Below are 17,448 nucleotides of genomic sequence, written 5' to 3' on the forward strand. Positions count from 1 at the left end.
AATTTGTAGCTTCTAGGTGGCTATAAACAAGAAATATTGCAGTAATTGCTTTTCCAGCTACTAAATAACCCTGAATATTAGATGACACTTCAGTTTTAAAAGATCTATCTACAAAATATCTTGAATATTTGCAGAAGACATTATATTTTCAGCCACAGTGAAGGAAATTCTCTTTTTCTCTGGTGTATGAAGTGGCTTTGCAGGGTCTGTGCCCTGACATACAGCTGGAGAAAGCTATATCTGGTTTTCCCTGTTTATTTATCCATGCTGTGTTCTATGCCTGTTTAACTGGAGACTCTGTGTTCTACATACAAATAGAAGGAGGATCTGTGCCACCTCCTAGGAACTGTAGGTATGTACCTGGTGGGTTTTGGGTGATCCCACAAAGACTGTGGAGCATCCACTGAGCCCAGAGCTGAAGCCAGGCTGTGATGCCTTCACAGCAGTGCAGAAATAGAGGTGAAAACGTGGCCTTTCCCCAGGGGGTTTGTGTTGGGCAGGGTTTGTCCCTTTGTACACAAACAGCAGAACAGTTCTGGTATTCACTCCCTCCTGTACATGAGTGAGGACTCTTGAGATGGGAGCAACTTAGGTCTGGTTGTAAGTGGTGCGAAGGACAAGGCAATGATAAATCTTGTCTGTTATGCTAAGCTGTGCTTCTGAACTGCAGGGAGGGGGATTTGCCAGTGATCAGCACCGTACAAGAATGTAATCCCTCTGTTTTTTTGATCGTCAAATTTATCTTCACTGTATCTGCTTCCTTGGGGAAGAATAAGCCAGCAAATGGAAAGGTTACATATTGCTCTGTTTCTTAAATTTTTATTCTTGACTATTTTTTTTTCAGCCTGAATGCTAGAAGGTGGTTTCATTTGCTGATGGGAAGTTGAACCATTGTTTCTTTTTTCTCTCTAATTGCAAAAAGGTTCTGATCCTTTTCCTAACGAGGGATATTGCCAAGCTCACCTTAAGTGTTGCAGTCCTCAGGTCCAAGCTGAGCTCTCTTTCCTTATTTTCTGATCACTGTTCTTTCTCTTTAAAATCTTTCCTCATCAGTCTTTTTTGTTTTGGCTGTATGCCACATGCCAAAAGAGTGGTAGAGTCAGGGAGTTCCTAGAGAAGGAAAAAGAAAATCCAGAGGAGTACAAGACAGAGCTTAGAAAAGCTGCTGTGCTGAGTAGTTCAAATTCTTGACATATCAGATCAAAAGGGATGTTTTAAAATAGATTAACTTTTTCTTAAGGCTCAATAATTACAACCCATTATTATGTGGAGATTTTTGGCTGGGTGAAAAAATCTGCAGGTTGGATTACTCATGGATCACAGCACTTGGCATAATCCATGAGTGGTTCTGCTAATTCTGTCCTTTCCTTTGCTCATTTCTGCATCCTCTGTCCTGCTGGCGTGGGTGTGCAGAGGGATGCTCTGGTTTCCCTGTGTGGGTTAAGGCTGCCTGTGTGGTGCAGAAGTGCATGGCAGGGATATTTCCATGCATGGCAGGGATGTTTCCATCCCCCCCTACAGCAGTTTCCTCCCTGTTTTTACCTGGCTTGGCTCAGGGTGGTGTCTCTGTCTCGACTCCAGGTTTTCTCATCCAGCCTCGAGGCTGGCAGGGCAGCAAAGGCAAGTGTGTCCCAGCTCCGTGTGGCCAGGAGATTCTAGGGAGCATCCTGAGACCTCTGGAATGCACTGGACTTTCCTGGTGCTGCACCATCCTCCTGCAAGACAAGGAATGCAGAGGTGCTTCTGATTCCATTTACAAACCATAATACATTTTTTATGACTGCTGAGTGCTGTGCTAATGAACGGTGCCAGTGTGAGGCTGAAGTCATCTGTTCCCAGTGCAGGGGTAGCAGGGATGAGAGCTGTCTAAGCCCACATGCATTTATTGTAACTCTACAAAAAGGGGGATACCCTTTAAATGTAAAATTTATTGGCCCACTAACTCCTTGCCTGGGTCTGTGGCCTGCCAACCAAAGTGCTGTTTGAATTATTCAGAGAACACAATGTGTGTGAAGGGTGGAGGAGCCCATAGCCAGCTTTGTGCCAGCTGCTCTTGCAGTGGAATTTTATTTCCCTCCAGTGAAATCTCCTGGAATGTGTGTTTTGATCAGTATATGCAAATACTATATAACTACAGATACAAATGTACAAAAATTTTATTTTTGGGAGAAATGTTAAAATTTTAAAGTATTTTTTCCATTCTAAATGAGAAAAAAAAAAAAAAGGTGAAAATTAAGAAAACTATGTGAAGGGAAAAAAAACCCTGGAAATTTTGGTGTAGAACTGAGGAGCTACTCAATTATTTAGACATACTGAAATATTTGTGTTTCATATTATTCTCTGTGGTTCTTGATAAGTGTTTTCCACCATGGCCAACCCCTTTTCCAAGGATAAATATTCCTGGCCCTGCTGTGACCTGAGGCAGTGGGAGATGCCAGTCCCAGCCCGTGCCCACAGGTGGATGTGCCCCTGCTCCAGATCAGGGCAGTGCTGTGCAAGGTTTCAGTGCCTGGGGCAGTGCTGGGTGCTGGGGATCTGTGTCACCACAGCTGTGCCACTGCTGTGCCACAGCACAGGGACAGAGCAGCTCAGCACTGCCTCAGTGCCCTCCCTCTGCCTTATCTCTGATCCTAACTGAGCAGTGCACCAGCACTGCAGCCCTCTTCCCTGGCGTGGAGATTTAAAGGCAGCATCCCTAGGGCCTCCTCTCCACATCTCTTTTCTGTTTCTCTCCATTCCTCAAACAAAGAAAATAAATATGAGCATGTGGCCCTGCTGCTCACAGGGTAAGTCAAGCACATTTATTTAAGGCTCAGTGCTGTGAGATAAACCCAGGGCAGTGGGGATCCATCTCCCCTGGCTGCAAGGGCTGTGAGCAGCCTTGGGGTTTTCAGATGGATGGAACACGGGGGGATGGAGGGGTTTGGAGCCGTGGTGCTGGTTCTGCTCAGGGAGCAGGGATGGGCTGGAGGGGCAGCGTGGGCAGCACAGCCCTGGCTGCTGTGCCAGGACCAGAGCCTGGAGGTGCAGCACAGCAGGAACTCACCAAAGGGGACTGAAGAGTCTGCAGGAGGAGCTGAGAGAACGTGGCTGAGATGGTGTCAGCAGAGGACACGGATCCACTGCTGGCACAGGCCACGTCTCGCTGCTGTTTCAGCCTCAAAAAGGCAACCCAAGATGAGCTGGAGGTCACTGAGTCAAATCTGCAGCAAAGACAAAACCTTGGCCTTTGCTGGCAATTTGTGTTAGACCTAGAAAAATCCCTAGAGAAAACACAATGGGACTTTTAGGCTGGCAGATAGATGCTGGCTGGAGCCAGAGCTTCAGATCTCTTGGCAGGAGCAGTCAGAGCAGAATCAGCTGTGTGTTCTTTGCCTTCCACCAAGCCAGGCAGCTTCAAGGAACACTGCCACGCTTGCAGTGGAGGCTGGCATTGCTCAGCACTTCCTCAGCACCAAGATGAGGTTTTGCTAACTCAGGCTGCACAGGCTCAGCAATTTCTTGACTGTTCTGCACAACTGTGACATGGTATGGCACAGTATGGGAGACACAAAACAGAGCAGGGACGGGGGGGAAGGGGAATAAAAGGCTGAGAATAGCATGTCATGCTTGAAAAACATGAAATAAATGAATAGCAATCAATTTCTCTCATCCTCATCTTCATGTATGACACCAGCTTTTGCCAGCTCGACAGCTGGTACCAGAGTCTTAGATTTCCTCTACCTCCAGCTTGTATTTGCTGTGTGGCATTAAGGGAGGCCATGGTACCACATTATTTTAGAAACAGCTCTTCCCTGTATCCTTATAACACATGGTGCTCACTAAAACCCAATTTTCAGGAGTGCTCAGCTGCTGAAATCAATGAAGGTTGTGCTTCATTAAAGAAAGTGCTCTGTGGAGCCAATTTCTCTGAAAAATTAAATCTCAGGTGCTTCCCAATAAATGCTTAAAATTAGCAGATGTTTCTGACCTGAACATGTCAGGAGTGTTATTGCCACCTATAAAATGGGAATAGTGAAATACCTTTGGCAAAACAACTGTAAAATAGGCCACTGGTATTTGTTGAGCATCTATCTGATGCTATCGGGAGGAGCTGTAGGGAAAAACCCTTGAGGAAATTAATCATTGTGCATTCAGAGGAGGGTGTGAATGGAGTGCCAGTAAACAAGGCCTAGGTCCTCAAGATGGACAAAGAGGAGCAAACAAAATCCTGAGTGGCTGCTCATTAGCTGAACACCTTCCATTCTGTGTAGGGAAATGGGAGCAGGGGATCATGTAATTAAAGATTGTATCTTGGCGTGCATGCACAAGAGGCCTGAATTAAGGTGGTGGCTGCAGCCTTAATCCTGGCCTTTCATAACTTCCAAGCCCTTGACTTTGTAACCTCAATAATGTTGCCTTAATGTATTTCTGTGTGTAGTTTAAATCGGCAGGGCCTGAAAAGGCACCTTCTGTTTATCAATGCTATTGTTAACAAATGATTTTGGGATGAAAAACCAAAGCAATCTCTTTGCCACAGAAGTGCTTTCACACAACATATCTGGAGCAGCCAGCAACTTGCTCTGCTATTGTTTTCCTTCCTCTGCACCCATCCCAGCATCCCCAGCCTGGCACTGCCTTTCATCCCCTCTCTGGTGCACAACCCCTTCTGTACAACACTGAAACGCCTTGTTTTCAGATTCCAGACAGATGCAGGAGGCAATGGATTGCAACTTTAAGCAATCAAAGCAAACAAAACAAGATGAAACCTTTCTGTGGAGGTCTTGTGGCTTGAAGGAATTGCTGGGATTAACGGATGGGCTACTGCACCCAATATAGTTGACATCTCACCTCTCTTCACCAGTCCCTTGTGTTTTAAAATACTGTAATAGTGACTCTGAGAATTCTTTTCTCTTCTGCACTGTGCCTTACACCTGCTTTCCTTTTCCCCTGGTATTATTTTAAGAGTGTTTGCAATTTTTTCCCCCCTAAATAAATGCTTCTGAGAAACTAGTCATTCATCAGAAGAATACACAGTAGATTTAACTATTTTATCTGGAGGGAAATGAATGATTATTATGAACATTTAATTTTATTTTCTAGTTTTGATTAGAAGGACTGGTCAATGCATTATTTTTAGACCTTTACATCTTATTGTTTCTGCTGGAATTAAACCAGCAAATCATGAAACATGAGAGAGCTATTGAAGATTTGGGGAATTTTTATCCATCAGCTGTAAAAATTCTCCAATGTAACAGAAACACAATAGGAGTTGATGGGGATTGTCAAGATGTGATGGCAAATTGGGTACCCAGACTAGCAGTATTTCTGAGGGATTTCGGTTCAGTTTGTGCAGCTGTTTGTGCAGGTTTGGGTTTGGTTTGTGCAACTTTAGGTTCAGTTTGTGCAGTTTTGGGTGTGGTTTGGGTTCTATTTGTGCAGGTTTGGGTTGGTTTTTGCAGGTTTGCGTTGGGTTTGTGCAGGTATGGGTTTCGTATGTGCAAGTTTGGGTTCAGTTTGTGCAGGTTTGGGTTTGGTTTGTGCAGGTTTGGGTTTGGTTTGGGTTCAGTTTGTGCAGGTTTGTGTTTGGTTTGTGCAGGTTTGGGTTTGGTTTGTGCAGGTTTGGGTTTGGTTTGTGAAGGTTTGGGTTCAGTTTGTGTGTGTTGCTGTCCTGGATTCCCAGCTAACGATTCCCCCTGTGTGGTGCTTCCCTGGGAGGGTGGTCAGGCCCTGGCACAGGTGCCCAGAGCAGCTGTGGCTGCCCCTGGATCCCTGGCAGTGCCCAAGGCCAGGCTGGACAGGGCTGGGAGCAGCCTGGGACAGTGGGAGGGGTCCCTGCCATGGCAGGGGTGGCACTGGGTGGGATTTAAGATTCCTCCCAACCCAAACCATCCTGGGATTCTGTGCTGGCCAAGCTGTAGGATTTCTCTCAGCTGTACCCTGCAGGCATCCTGATATCTTGCAAGTGAGCCTCTGTACCCAGTGCAGTGGGTGAATGTGGGGGTGGTGGTTTTGCCATGGTTTCTGGTTCTGCTGTTCCCTTTGCTGTTTCTTGCTTCCCCACATCCCATCCCTCAGAGCTGCTGCAGCTGACAGCAGGCTCAGGACGGAACTGGGAAAGAATTTCAAATTGACTTTTGTACTGAAAATGTATTTTCCCTTAATTAGCTTCTTCCTCCTGCACTAGTGTTCCCAATCAAAGGTGAATTGTTTGTACCTTGAAAGGCTCCAGAAGCCTTTCTTACAGTTCTGTTTGACACAGACCTTTGGATGTCTGAATAGGGAAGATACTGGAATAGTGAAGGGCAGACTGGCAGCTTCAAGCTTGATTTTCTGAACACTTTAAAGTGGAGTATTACATTGACATTTCATAACTGTTTGATGTTTTTAGAAATGTCTAATTTCTTTATTCTTGGAGTGAAGGGTAAATTGTTGGGCTCTGATATAAAGCTGTAAAAGACTTTAGCAAGAACCTGAGGAGCAAATAATTGGAATATAGTTGTAGACGGTTACAATTGTAATTTGATTTAACTAGCACTGCAGTGTAAACTACTCCTGGTTTTAATAATCAGTTTTAAAAGTTGTATTTTACTGAGGTGACATTCAGTGCAAGTTCAGAAAATAAGTTTTTACAACATTGGAATTGTAGTGATAATCCACAGGGATGGTTTGGAAAGGTCAAGGCTTGAAATCCCTGAGCAGCACCTGAAATGTTCATCCAGGGAAATTTCTGCAGTGTATTTGCTACACACTGTGCTTACAGTGTTGTTTATCATCCAGCATTCCCATAGAAAAATCCTGTAATAAGGAGTGGAACAGAGTTATTCACATGTAGCTTTTAAGTTGTCAGAGGGCAGAGGTGGGAAGGAAGGGCAGTGATGGGCTGGCTCTGGGGGGTGATGAGTGTACCCCACAAAGCCCTGCTGCCACTGAGGGTTTGATGTTGAATCAGGGAGTTGTCATTTATTCATTTAGTTGTCATTTATGAAGCAAGAAGATGGACTCTGCAGAAATAAATCAGGCACAGCTCCCTGAAAGACCTGATGAGAATGCAGTGTGTCCTTCAAGCCTCCTACCATGAGGAGTGATGTGATGGAGCCAGATCACTGATGACCTGGAGGCTGCTTCTCCTCCCCTGGGGCAGGCGAGGCTGGGCTGAGGCTGTGGGTGCAGAATGCAGCCAGGTGGTTGCAGTGCCCTGCCAGGAGCCTGCTCTGCACCACAGCCCCTTCCCTGCCAGGGCACCTACAGCAGGATCAGCCTGATGAATGTGCCAATAGAAATAAAACAAATGGAATTTTTTTTTTTTTTTTTAGATGATACACTACACTCATAAATATTAATGCACTTTTGTATTGAATTGTGTGTAATTACATATTTATACATTTAAGTCACCTTCCTGATACACTTAAGGCACTTTACTGATGAAAGATATCTCTGAAAGAGATGGTTTTAAACTGTGCCTAATATGTTTGTAGGATTTACTGAATAATGTGTGGGCTTGTATGCTGGCAGGAGAGGAGAAAAACCTCCATTAGAGACTGCAAGTGTTCATGGTGTCTGCTGCTCAGGCTGAATCCACTCCATCGGTAGCTGCTGAAAAATACGTCTCGACATGAAATATTACTACATCTTCTTATCTGTGTAGATAAGGTCTGTGCAGTCCTGTCACCTTAGAGTAATTACAGCTTATTACTCTAATCATGATGATGCCTGAAGACTGTAATTAAGATTGTGCTGGCTAATGTACTCACACACGGCATGGTACAACTATTGTCCTATCTAAACAAGGGAAAGATAAAAATGGGATGAGGGAGAAAGGGCAGAAGTGGGGAAGTGATTTATGCAGGGCCCTGGTTCCCAGCCAAGCGCTGCCTCCACAGAGCCTGGGGGCTCCAGGGGCACAATCTGGGACAATCCCAGGCAGTTTGCACCCCAAACACCAGGAGAACACCCTGGGAGAGCTCTATTCAAGGTACTTTTAATGCATCCTGTCCACCTGTGTCTAGAATTCTTTTATCATGTCCTCATCTAATCTGCAGATGAAGAATTTAAGACACATTTCTATGCACATATTTATTTTCAGGCCAAGTTGTGTCTCTGTTGAAATCCCCGAGAGGCTCTACCCCACAGGTCCCTCACAAAGGGTTTGATCCCCTGTACTCTGATTTTCCCCACAGTGGTGTCAGCTGGTGAAAAGCAGACAGTCTTCTGGAGGAACAGGGTTGTCTAAACACCAATTCTGTGGCTAAATTTCACAGCAAGCCCACCCACCCAACAGGATTTAAGGCCCCTTTCACAAGTTAGGCACATCTGCAGCTCCTTGGTGGCTCTTTGCTTTGAGCAGAAGAGGAACATTTCTTAATTTGAACACTTCCTTCCACCTTGGAAGGTGCCTTTCCCTCCAGGCTGGGGAAGGCTTTGTGGATTTGGTGTCTCTCATCTTGCCACAGGTGTGGGAGCAGATTCCCTCCTCCCAGTTCTCCTGGGCTCCAGGTTCTTGAGGTGTATCTGACAATTTGTGAAGCCTCATGCAGTTGGAGTGTGGGCTCTGAGGAAGGGTCATCCCAGATACATCCACAGACATCTGCTGAGTCTGACCCATCTCCCACCCCCCTTAAAGCTAATAGGAAGAAGATATTTCTTGATGGAACTGCCTATCCCCTTTAAACATTTTATAACTTCTGGAAGCCTGCCACTGTTTCATTTAGATCACTCACAGCTGGGGGAAAAATCCCACAAAAGCTACTTAATCATTAGAAGAATTAATTTTTTTTCCCAGAAAGTTTTCCCTTTGTTCACTCCTTCAGCCTTTCACATTTACAGTGAATCTTCTTGAATAGCATTTGTATCTACAAACATGAGCTCTGTGTTTTAACAGAAGTCTTTGCTGGTATAATGTTCTACTCACAAAACATAGGATTTTTTTAAAATGCTGACCTGAAAACAAAGAATTGTTAGCAGCGTGACACCTATCCTAAGTTACAAAACAGTTCTAAAATAAAATACCTGCTGTTTTATAACCTGCCCTTGCTGTCCAGGAGGTCCAGGTGTAGTTTTATGAAGCTGTTCTTGATGGGGAGCATTGTGAAATGGTTACTGCACCTGAGAATTTGCCTTCCTGCAGTTATGGTGTGCAGCTAAAGCTAAAACCTTCCTGGGAAGGGAGGCAGAAGGTGTGCTGAGGAAAGGGCTTGTTCCTGCTTTTAGTTTCCTTGGGCAGCTCCATAGGATGCCTCTGCTTATGCACAAGGAGATCCCAAAGCATTTTAGGAAGGTCAGTGCTGCTCCTGAGCTCTTTCTCAGCAGGGGCAGGGAGGGACCGGTGAGCAGACACAGGAGGTTTCTTAAATTACCAATCTTGCATTGTAGCTAAGGATGCTCCAGTTCTCTTTCATGAGGTTGGATAAGGCTCCTAACTTTTTGGATAGGAATAACACTGCAAAGAAAAACCCAGGGAAAAGTCCTGTGGTGTCTTTGGTAAAGAAAAGGCAGAAAAAATGTCTTATATGTCTTATAATGTCTTATAGCTTCTGTTCAATACTCCCATCTTTAATGCCTGTAAAATCATTCCCTTTGCTAAATATCAAATTTGAACAATGACTGTCTTCAATTTAATTAATCATCTCATTGGTTTCAGTTATGAATTTTGTGAAGCTCTTGTGTTTTAGAGAGTCATTTAGGGAGCAGTCTTTAATTAAAGCCAAACTGCTTTTTGCCTTTAGGCACCTTTTTTTGCATAAAAAGGTGCCATAATTTTAATTATATTCTCCTGAGCCTCAGTCTTTATGTGACACAGGGATCAATAGCCCTTCCTGCTGTCACTTATAATATTAAGTGACTGTAAACAAAGCTGAAAGGCTCACAAGATTACCCAGCTCCTATGGTGGGCGTGGAAGCTTCTGGCCCAAGCAGGCAGGCACCTTAGCAGAGGGTGCTGAAAGCACAACCCTGCCTCAGTGACCTCCCCTCCCCGGGCAGCACCAGACCCCAGCGTGGCAGCTCCAGGAGATGTCACTCAGTCGCATTTATTGGATGCAGAATCTGCACTGTAATTAACATCTTCTCAATAGCATCTCATTCTTCTCTCCTAACGAATTCTCCAGCCTCCTCTTCCTCTGCCTGTGATTCTGTGCTGTTGAAAAAGATTCATTTCAAGTGGCATTTATCTGAAATTAAAATAGGGATTCTGTGTGTTGCAGGTTGTTTGTAAGAAAACAGCTGTGGGCTAAGAGACACAACTCACATTTGTGTTACAACAGTGGAGTATTTTTTTATAGACAGACATTGACTCTGGGAGTTAAAGGGTCAGTGACAAAGTTTTCAAATAAAAGTTGCTTTTTTTGTGCACTTTTCACCCCTCTCCCTGAGACTTGGAAATCTACTGCTTAAGTCAGGCTTGAGGGAAGCATACCCTGAAGTCAATGGAGATTCATTGGCCCTAATTGGATTTAGGTCAGCTCGTGCCTTGGCTTCTCAAATACAAGAATTAATAAGAATAAATATTGAAAAGTCAAGCATTGTTTAAATCAAAGCAGATTGTTAATTTAAGTATATAAACAAATGCTGTCTTCTAAACGTGTGCTCTCTTGATACATGAGATGCTTACGAGAATTGAGCTTGGCTGTATGAAGTCTCAAGGGGGACGTGTCTCCTTCCATGCACTCACTTCATCCTGCCAATTTTATTTAGCATTTGCCTATTTTTTGATTAAGAGGAGGGAGGATGGGTTTGTTCCTTTCCTGGTGACTGCAGCATTGCCCTGAGAGTGCTTTGCAGGTCACCTGGAACCAAACCAGAGCTGTCGTTTGACCACGGTGTTTTTCTCCTCCCTCTGCAGAAGGACATAGCTCTGAAACCTCAGGAACGTGTGGAGAAGCGACAGAATCCTCTAGCCAAGAAGAAAAGGGAAGCACTTACCAATGGGCTGGCATACCTCCCAAAAAAGAACAGGCTCCACCACCACCAGTACAGCTCCGACCGGGAAAATGACCGGAACCTGTGCCAGCACCTTGGGAAAAGGAAGAAGTTACCCAAGGGCCTCAGACAGGTGGGGGACAAGTTTCCTGCTGCGGGGAGGGAGGGCTCTGCCCGTTGGTTCATGGTATGTAAAAGTCAATTTCTCATTTGGTGGGATTGCTTATTTTAATGCTTTTGTGGTTGTTTCGTTCTCGGGCTCTTGGGTGTGACGTGGTGCAGTGTCCTACCACTGGCAGAGGTCCACCGAGAGGGAGAGCAGGTGGTGCATTGATGCTGATCTGATAAATAAATGTGTAAAGGTGGGAAGAGCTTTCCACAGGCTGGCTGTGAGACTGGCAGGGCAAACAAATGGTGTCCCTCCCTGGTTGTGAGGCCAGCTTTGTCCTATAAAGAGCTTCTTGTCTTTAGGCTTTGTACACAGAAGCAGAAGAGCACTCTGAACATCCAGGGTGAGGTGACACAATTGCAAGAAGGGCAGCTGTTAATCAAGGCAAAAATTTAAGGCTGATTAGAGTGTGAGGAGCTCATTTGTGAGGTGTCAGTGGTGCTGGTGTCTGCTCCCCTGGGTTACTGATCACCCACCTTGAGCAAGAACTTCTGCATTCCCAACAGTGGTGGGAGTGAGCAGGCAACAGCCAGGATTGCAAAGCTGGAGGCTGAAAACATTGGCTTTGTCTTCATGACCGTGCAGTGTTGTGTTTGTTGTGCTTTTTAAGGAAGAAAGTGTGACAAGTGTGATTTCTATGATGCTGATAATAGCACGTAGTAGTAGTGACTAGGTCAGCTTTTGCCTGTATTTGAGTGATATTAATGACTCTTGAACCAAAAATGGTTGATATTCATGGTTGATATTCATCCTTGTTCAGTGCAAACCAAACCTTGCTTTGCAGAGAAACTTGTAGCAAATAGTGAGAATTCACTGCTTCTCATTTTCTGAGTTCAGGGAAATGGAAGGAACATTGAGGATGACAAGTATGCTGAGTTGTATTCAATTTTGATATGCACAGTTAGAGAAGCTGGGAAGAAATAGGTTTTCATGATAATTTTGAAGCCTATATGTTAAACTGTATACAGGAATATAGTAAGAGATTATACAGTTCTTTAGCAGAGCAAAGAAATTGCAAAATGCCTGTTCCACACTACCAGCTGTTAAAGGTGTTTCTTCTGATTTAATTTTACTTGGTATTTCAAAGGAAGGTGAGGAAAACGCTTCAGGATGGTTGATGCAATGATTCCATTACCAGTAGATATTGAAGGCTGCTGTGTTTCCTTGACTGCTTCCTGTGTTCACCTCTGTAGTCTCTGTTCTGTTTTGGTCTGTCAGACTGACTGTGTGCACTGTGAACTCTCCTAGTGGGGCCTAATGTCAGGTGGAACCTTTCTGCCCACAATTTCATCTGTGAAGGAAATTGGCCTTCCTGCTGATGGAGATTATTTGTGAGGTTGTGTTTTTGGGAATGAATATGCATTGGCTTGGAAGGTATTGAGTTGATAAATGTCATGGAAAATGCTTTTCCTTTGTGCTGATAAATCTGAGTACTCTGCCTAATTCCTAAGGCATAAGACTGAGAGGAAATAAAGTATCTTGCTCAATATAAATGTAATACACTTGGTATTGCATTTAGAGGTAGAGCTCCTCAGATAAGAACATTTGAACAGTTTAGTATGTGCTGACAAACATATACAGCTTTGGCACTTTACATGAAAAAAAGATGTCATGGAAAAGACTGCAAAGTTCTTTGGAAAGACATACCCACCACCTATACAAAGAGTTTTGGGTAAGCATTTTCTGACCTCTTTCAAGACAAAAGGTGAAGAGCACAAAAGAAGGAGGAGATTGATAAGTTCTGAGCATGTTTTTTTTTCTGGTCATGTTACACTTTTCCTCCTCAAGTGACTCTTGGCTGCACACCTTGGGTTGCTTTCCCCACCCAGGTCCATCCCACTGAATCCCTGGGCTCCTGAAGGGGAAGCAGATTTGCTTTCTCAACCTTCTCAGACAGCAGTGAGCCAAGAGCTGGGGCCACTGTGGTTTGTGTGTAACACTGCAGGAGTGTCCTCACTTAAAGTTCAGGAGGCTTCTGCATGTATAGTGTCCTTGCTGTATTAGGGCTTTATATTTGATACACAAACAATTTATCCTGCCTCTCCTGTCCCTGGGGGAATCCTGAATTGTCACCTGTGATTACTGTAACTGGATGGCAGGATGCAATCTCAGAGCTGTCACTTGCGTTAGACCTTGGCTGCAGTCCGTCCTTGCTGGGAAACGTTTTATACCTGGAGATCTCATTCATAGCTTTTCCAGTGGTTAACAGTCCTGTTGGATATGCTTTCCTGTGAAATCTGTTATCTGCTGGAAGGAACTCTCACTGCAGGATTTAGGGTATGAAACTCCCTTGTCAAACAGATTTAGTTGAAGTCAGCTATTGAAAGCATTGCTAATTAGTTTCAGAGAAAATCCTTGCAGTATTCATGCAGGTATTTATCCAGCTCTGCTGAAATGCCTACAGGTTTATTGAAATCCAGAAAATGTGAAACTGTAGGTTAATTAAGGCTCATATTTTACTATCGAGAAGACTTTTGAACTCTGCTTTGTGAGCTTTTATAAATGTACTTATTAAATGCCTCAAGGAAATTTTAGTTGGCGTTAAGCAAACATAAGACTCATCAGAATATTTCTCCAGCATTTTAAATTTAATTTCCTTTACGTTAATTGGTGATGGCATGTTTTTATGTGCTTTCTGTAAAAATCATTTGGAAATCTTAAAGTGAACATTTTTAAACTAGTAAAAGGGTGGCAAACATTTTTTAAATGGGCTTTAATGAGATTTTATTCCTCGAGGTCTGAGCACAGTGGGGCATACCAGGAAGCAATGAGCTTTCAGGGCAGAAGGAGGGTTGAGAGTATTTTGATAATGAGGGGGAAGGATCATTTCTCTTTTTTCAGTGGGTGTGTGATTTGAAAGGAGCAGAAGACATGGACTTGTGCTACCTCCACCATTTCCTTCACTGTTTTTCTTCATCTGGTGGGAGGTTCTTGCAGAAGAGGATCATCTCTGGATATGATTCTAAACCAGCAGTGTGTGTGTTGGGCAAGGGGGGCCTTGGCTGGCTCATGTGTGCACGACAGCCAGCAGCTGCTGGGCTCTGCCTTCACCACCTGATTCCAGAGACGCTTCCAGAATATCAAATCCCAATCCCACATACTGCAGGAGAGCAGAGAAGGAGACAAATGGTAATAAATAGGAGGCAGATGATAAATCGAGGGAAGAAAACTCATGATGGAGAAATGAATTAGGAGGTAAATTATAATGAGATGAAGGGAAAACGGGAAGAAGAGCAGCAGAAGATAGAGTGCTGACTCTGGCAGTCCCCAGCTCCAAGTCCCCAAGCAGCGGGGAGCCAGGCAGATGGGCTGGGCTGTCACCGGCGCTGTGATCCCGGGGAGAGCTGGCTGTGCTGACAAGCCATTTACAATGTGCTATTTACAGTTTGGGTTTGCAGGCTCTCAATGACATCTGAGTGCTCTTTAGCAACTGCTTTCATTACTACTTTTCTAAGAGCTGCTAATTGAAAATGAAATTGTGGGTGGGCTCTGGGAGTGCTCTAGCAGCTACAAGGACGACACACAGCCACGGAGAACTGTTTCATTTCTTGGATCTGCTGTAGCTCTGTGCAAGGGAAGAAATGGGGATATGTTTGTGTGAGGTCAGACACCTTGGAAATCCTGCCTACAGCATGCATCACCCAGAGCTGGTGATAAAGGCTTGAACCTCCTTGAACACTGCTGCTGGGATTTGGGATTCCTTTACTGGCAGCCAGTGCGTTTCAGTGACTATAAAACTTCTGAAGATCAGGAAGGAACCTGGGCTGTGAAACTGCCAGGGGATTGGAAGCTGTATGTGAGATTTTTGGGCTGGTTTTGCACTGCTGGAGGTCTGGCTTTTTATTAAATGACAGGAAACATCAGTAGTGACTGGTAGACTGTGGGACAAGGCCACATACATGCCTTGGGAGTAGTACCAGCCAGGATCAGGTCAGCAGGGATATGGCCACACGTTGATGGAAAGGGAGATAATGTTCCCATTCTCTATGCAAAGGGATAAATTGCTTGGTTTAGGGTTTTTTTTGGGTTTTTTGTTTAGATTCAAGATGCTAGTGCAGCCACTTGGAAATGAGTGGATTTGCTTTTTGTGCTGCAGCCAACACGGTGTGGTTTGATTCTGTGCTGGTGTTGCAAAAGTCTGAAGGTACCTACAAGTGTCACTAGCAACAGGACCTACAGGAGCCACTGGTTTAAAAAAACTGGGTTGGTATCATGTCACTCAAAACACTGGTTATTAATCTAGCATATCAAACAACATTTATTTTGAAAAATAACCCATGAAATGATGAAAAAAAATTGGATTACATCTCTGAAAGAATAGAAAGGGCCATGTTTGGGTAACTGTGCTTTGATGTTACATCACAGCTTGAGTGGGTGTAGTAATACCATAGGAGAAGATGTTTGTGTGATAAAGGGGATGGGTAGATCTGGGCTTTGAGAACCTTTTGTAGGATAGAAAAATGGAAAGAGATCTGTGGGGAAGGAATGAAGATGTGAGGCTTTGCAGAGGTGTAGGCTAGGCTGTGCGGGGTTTTTGAGGGGTAAATGTTACACATGGTGTGCAAATAGAAGGGGAACACCTAGAGTGGGGGCAGGTTTTGTGAGCCAGTATCCATCCTCTGTCTGTGCTAATGTCCAGCTCAGTTTTATCCAGTGCACCATGTGCTGTGGAAATGCAGAGTGCTTCATGCTGGCCAGTTGGTAATTTCACCCTTGGCAGGGACCCACACTTTATTTTCACACATGCACAGTGTGTGGATTCCTGTCTGTGGGGGAGCATGTGCTGAAAGCTGGGCTGCCATTCAGTCCCCTTCTCGTTTCCCATTTGGAAAGCGCCGTGGGTGACAAACAGTGCTTGAATTACAAGCATTTTGTGATTCTCAACTGCTGTTTGCCTCTGATCAGAGGCCACAGAAATCTCCAGCTGCACTTAACCCGCAGTCACCGTATCCCGTGCGTCATCTGTGAAGGCACCCAGCTGCTCAACAGCATCCAAACAACTTCTGGGCCTTGATAATATATAATTGAGCTCAATGGGCACAGAAAAGACTGTTGTTCTCTGCAGAAAGGACTGAAAAATGATGTGTGTGGCTTCGTGTGCCTGTTGTTCCATGCTGCACATCCCCGCTGGCTTCCCCGAGCTGCTGAATGGGCACGTTGGATTCCAGGAGAGCACACGCAAAGCCAGGCTTGGGGAGCCAGGAGAGCACACACAAAACCAAGGTCAGGGAGTGTAGAGCTGGTCCTGGGCAGGGCTGTGCTCAGCCAGAACAAACCCCTGCAGCCACTGAGCAGTGCTCAGGGAGCTGCCACTCCACCCAGTGCTCGCCCACAGTGACGTGTCACAGGCATCCCCCCCTCATAATCACCAGTTTCACCTGCAATTTTTCAATAAGCCATTGAATTATACCTCTCTAAATGATACACTGCAAATCCAGCAGGTCCTAATTGCTAATGATGGTTCTGAAAGACTTTCATTTGACTGTAATTAGGTTTGCAAGCAATCAGCTGCCCTTATCAGGATGGAAACACATATAATGTAAAATACAGGCTGGTGGGAAGGGAGCGATTTCTTAAAAGGAGGAGGGAAAAGGAAGATGTTTTATTAGCAGAAGCTGTGACATATTTTAACACCTTGAAAACATCATGTGTGAAATTAATTCTGCTCAGTATTATACCATCTGGCAATGTTATTGTTCTGTATATATTGCCATGTAAGTGTGCTTTTTTCATCTGGGTATGAGCCTGTGTTTGAAATAGTAATCATGAGTCAAATTGATTACTCAGGATGTTATCCCTGCTAGAAGGCTTAAAAATACATTTTGGGAAGTCCCAGGGACTCAAAATGGCTTCTCCAGGAAGAGCTTCCCTTGCAGGGCTGGTGAGGGTGACAGCAGAAGGCCTGGTTTTTGTCATGCCCCTGTGCTGTGAATGAGAGCATGTGCCCAGAGGTAAGAGGACCTCTACCCAGATAGTGTTTATTGATGCTGAAGTAGCAAATGCCTGTATCTCGGCCTCAGAAGCACTGTGTTTGCTGTGTTGGTTTGATCCTGCCTGTGTGCTGCTCTGTGCACTGCCCAGCTCAGACCCTGCCATGGGTCAGCAGCTCCAGCACCACTGCGGGCACAGAGTCCCCAGGCACAGACCCAGAGCAATACAAGCTTAAAACTCGGTTAGAGGCTGGAGTGGCCACTCTGGATGAAATATCAGCTGTTGGGCAGCGTGGACTGTCCCTTAAGCAGGACTCAGAATGGCCATTAGCACCTGGCATGGTGACTGTGATTGTTGTGATATTGTGGCTGGTGGAGCTTGTACAGCCAAGGAGGAGCGTGGAGGAACTCGGGTCACATCTGGAATAGGCAGTGGGATATGAAGATCTCCCC

The 17,448-nt window shown here is 44.8% G+C and overlaps 1 protein-coding gene across 8 annotated transcripts in view; it reads left to right on the forward strand.

The window, feature by feature from the left end:
• Nucleotides 1–17,448, forward strand: part of AUTS2 (activator of transcription and developmental regulator AUTS2) — a 771,159-nt gene that overhangs the window by 197,973 nt on the left and 555,738 nt on the right. For 6 of the 8 annotated variants that reach the window (XM_085557101.1, XM_085557099.1, XM_085557104.1 and 3 more), the window contains exon 2: nt 10,820–11,083. In XM_085557101.1, coding sequence (XP_085413227.1) covers nt 10,820–11,083 — 264 coding nt within the window. The remainder of the gene's footprint in view (nt 1–10,819; nt 11,084–17,448) is intronic. The other 2 variants (XM_077787473.2, XM_077787475.2) reach the window with 1 other exon arrangement.

This window comes from Lonchura striata, chromosome 19 (assembly GCF_050655825.1).
Source record: "Lonchura striata isolate lonStrDom1 chromosome 19, ASM5065582v1, whole genome shotgun sequence".
NCBI lineage: Eukaryota > Metazoa > Chordata > Aves > Passeriformes > Estrildidae > Lonchura > Lonchura striata.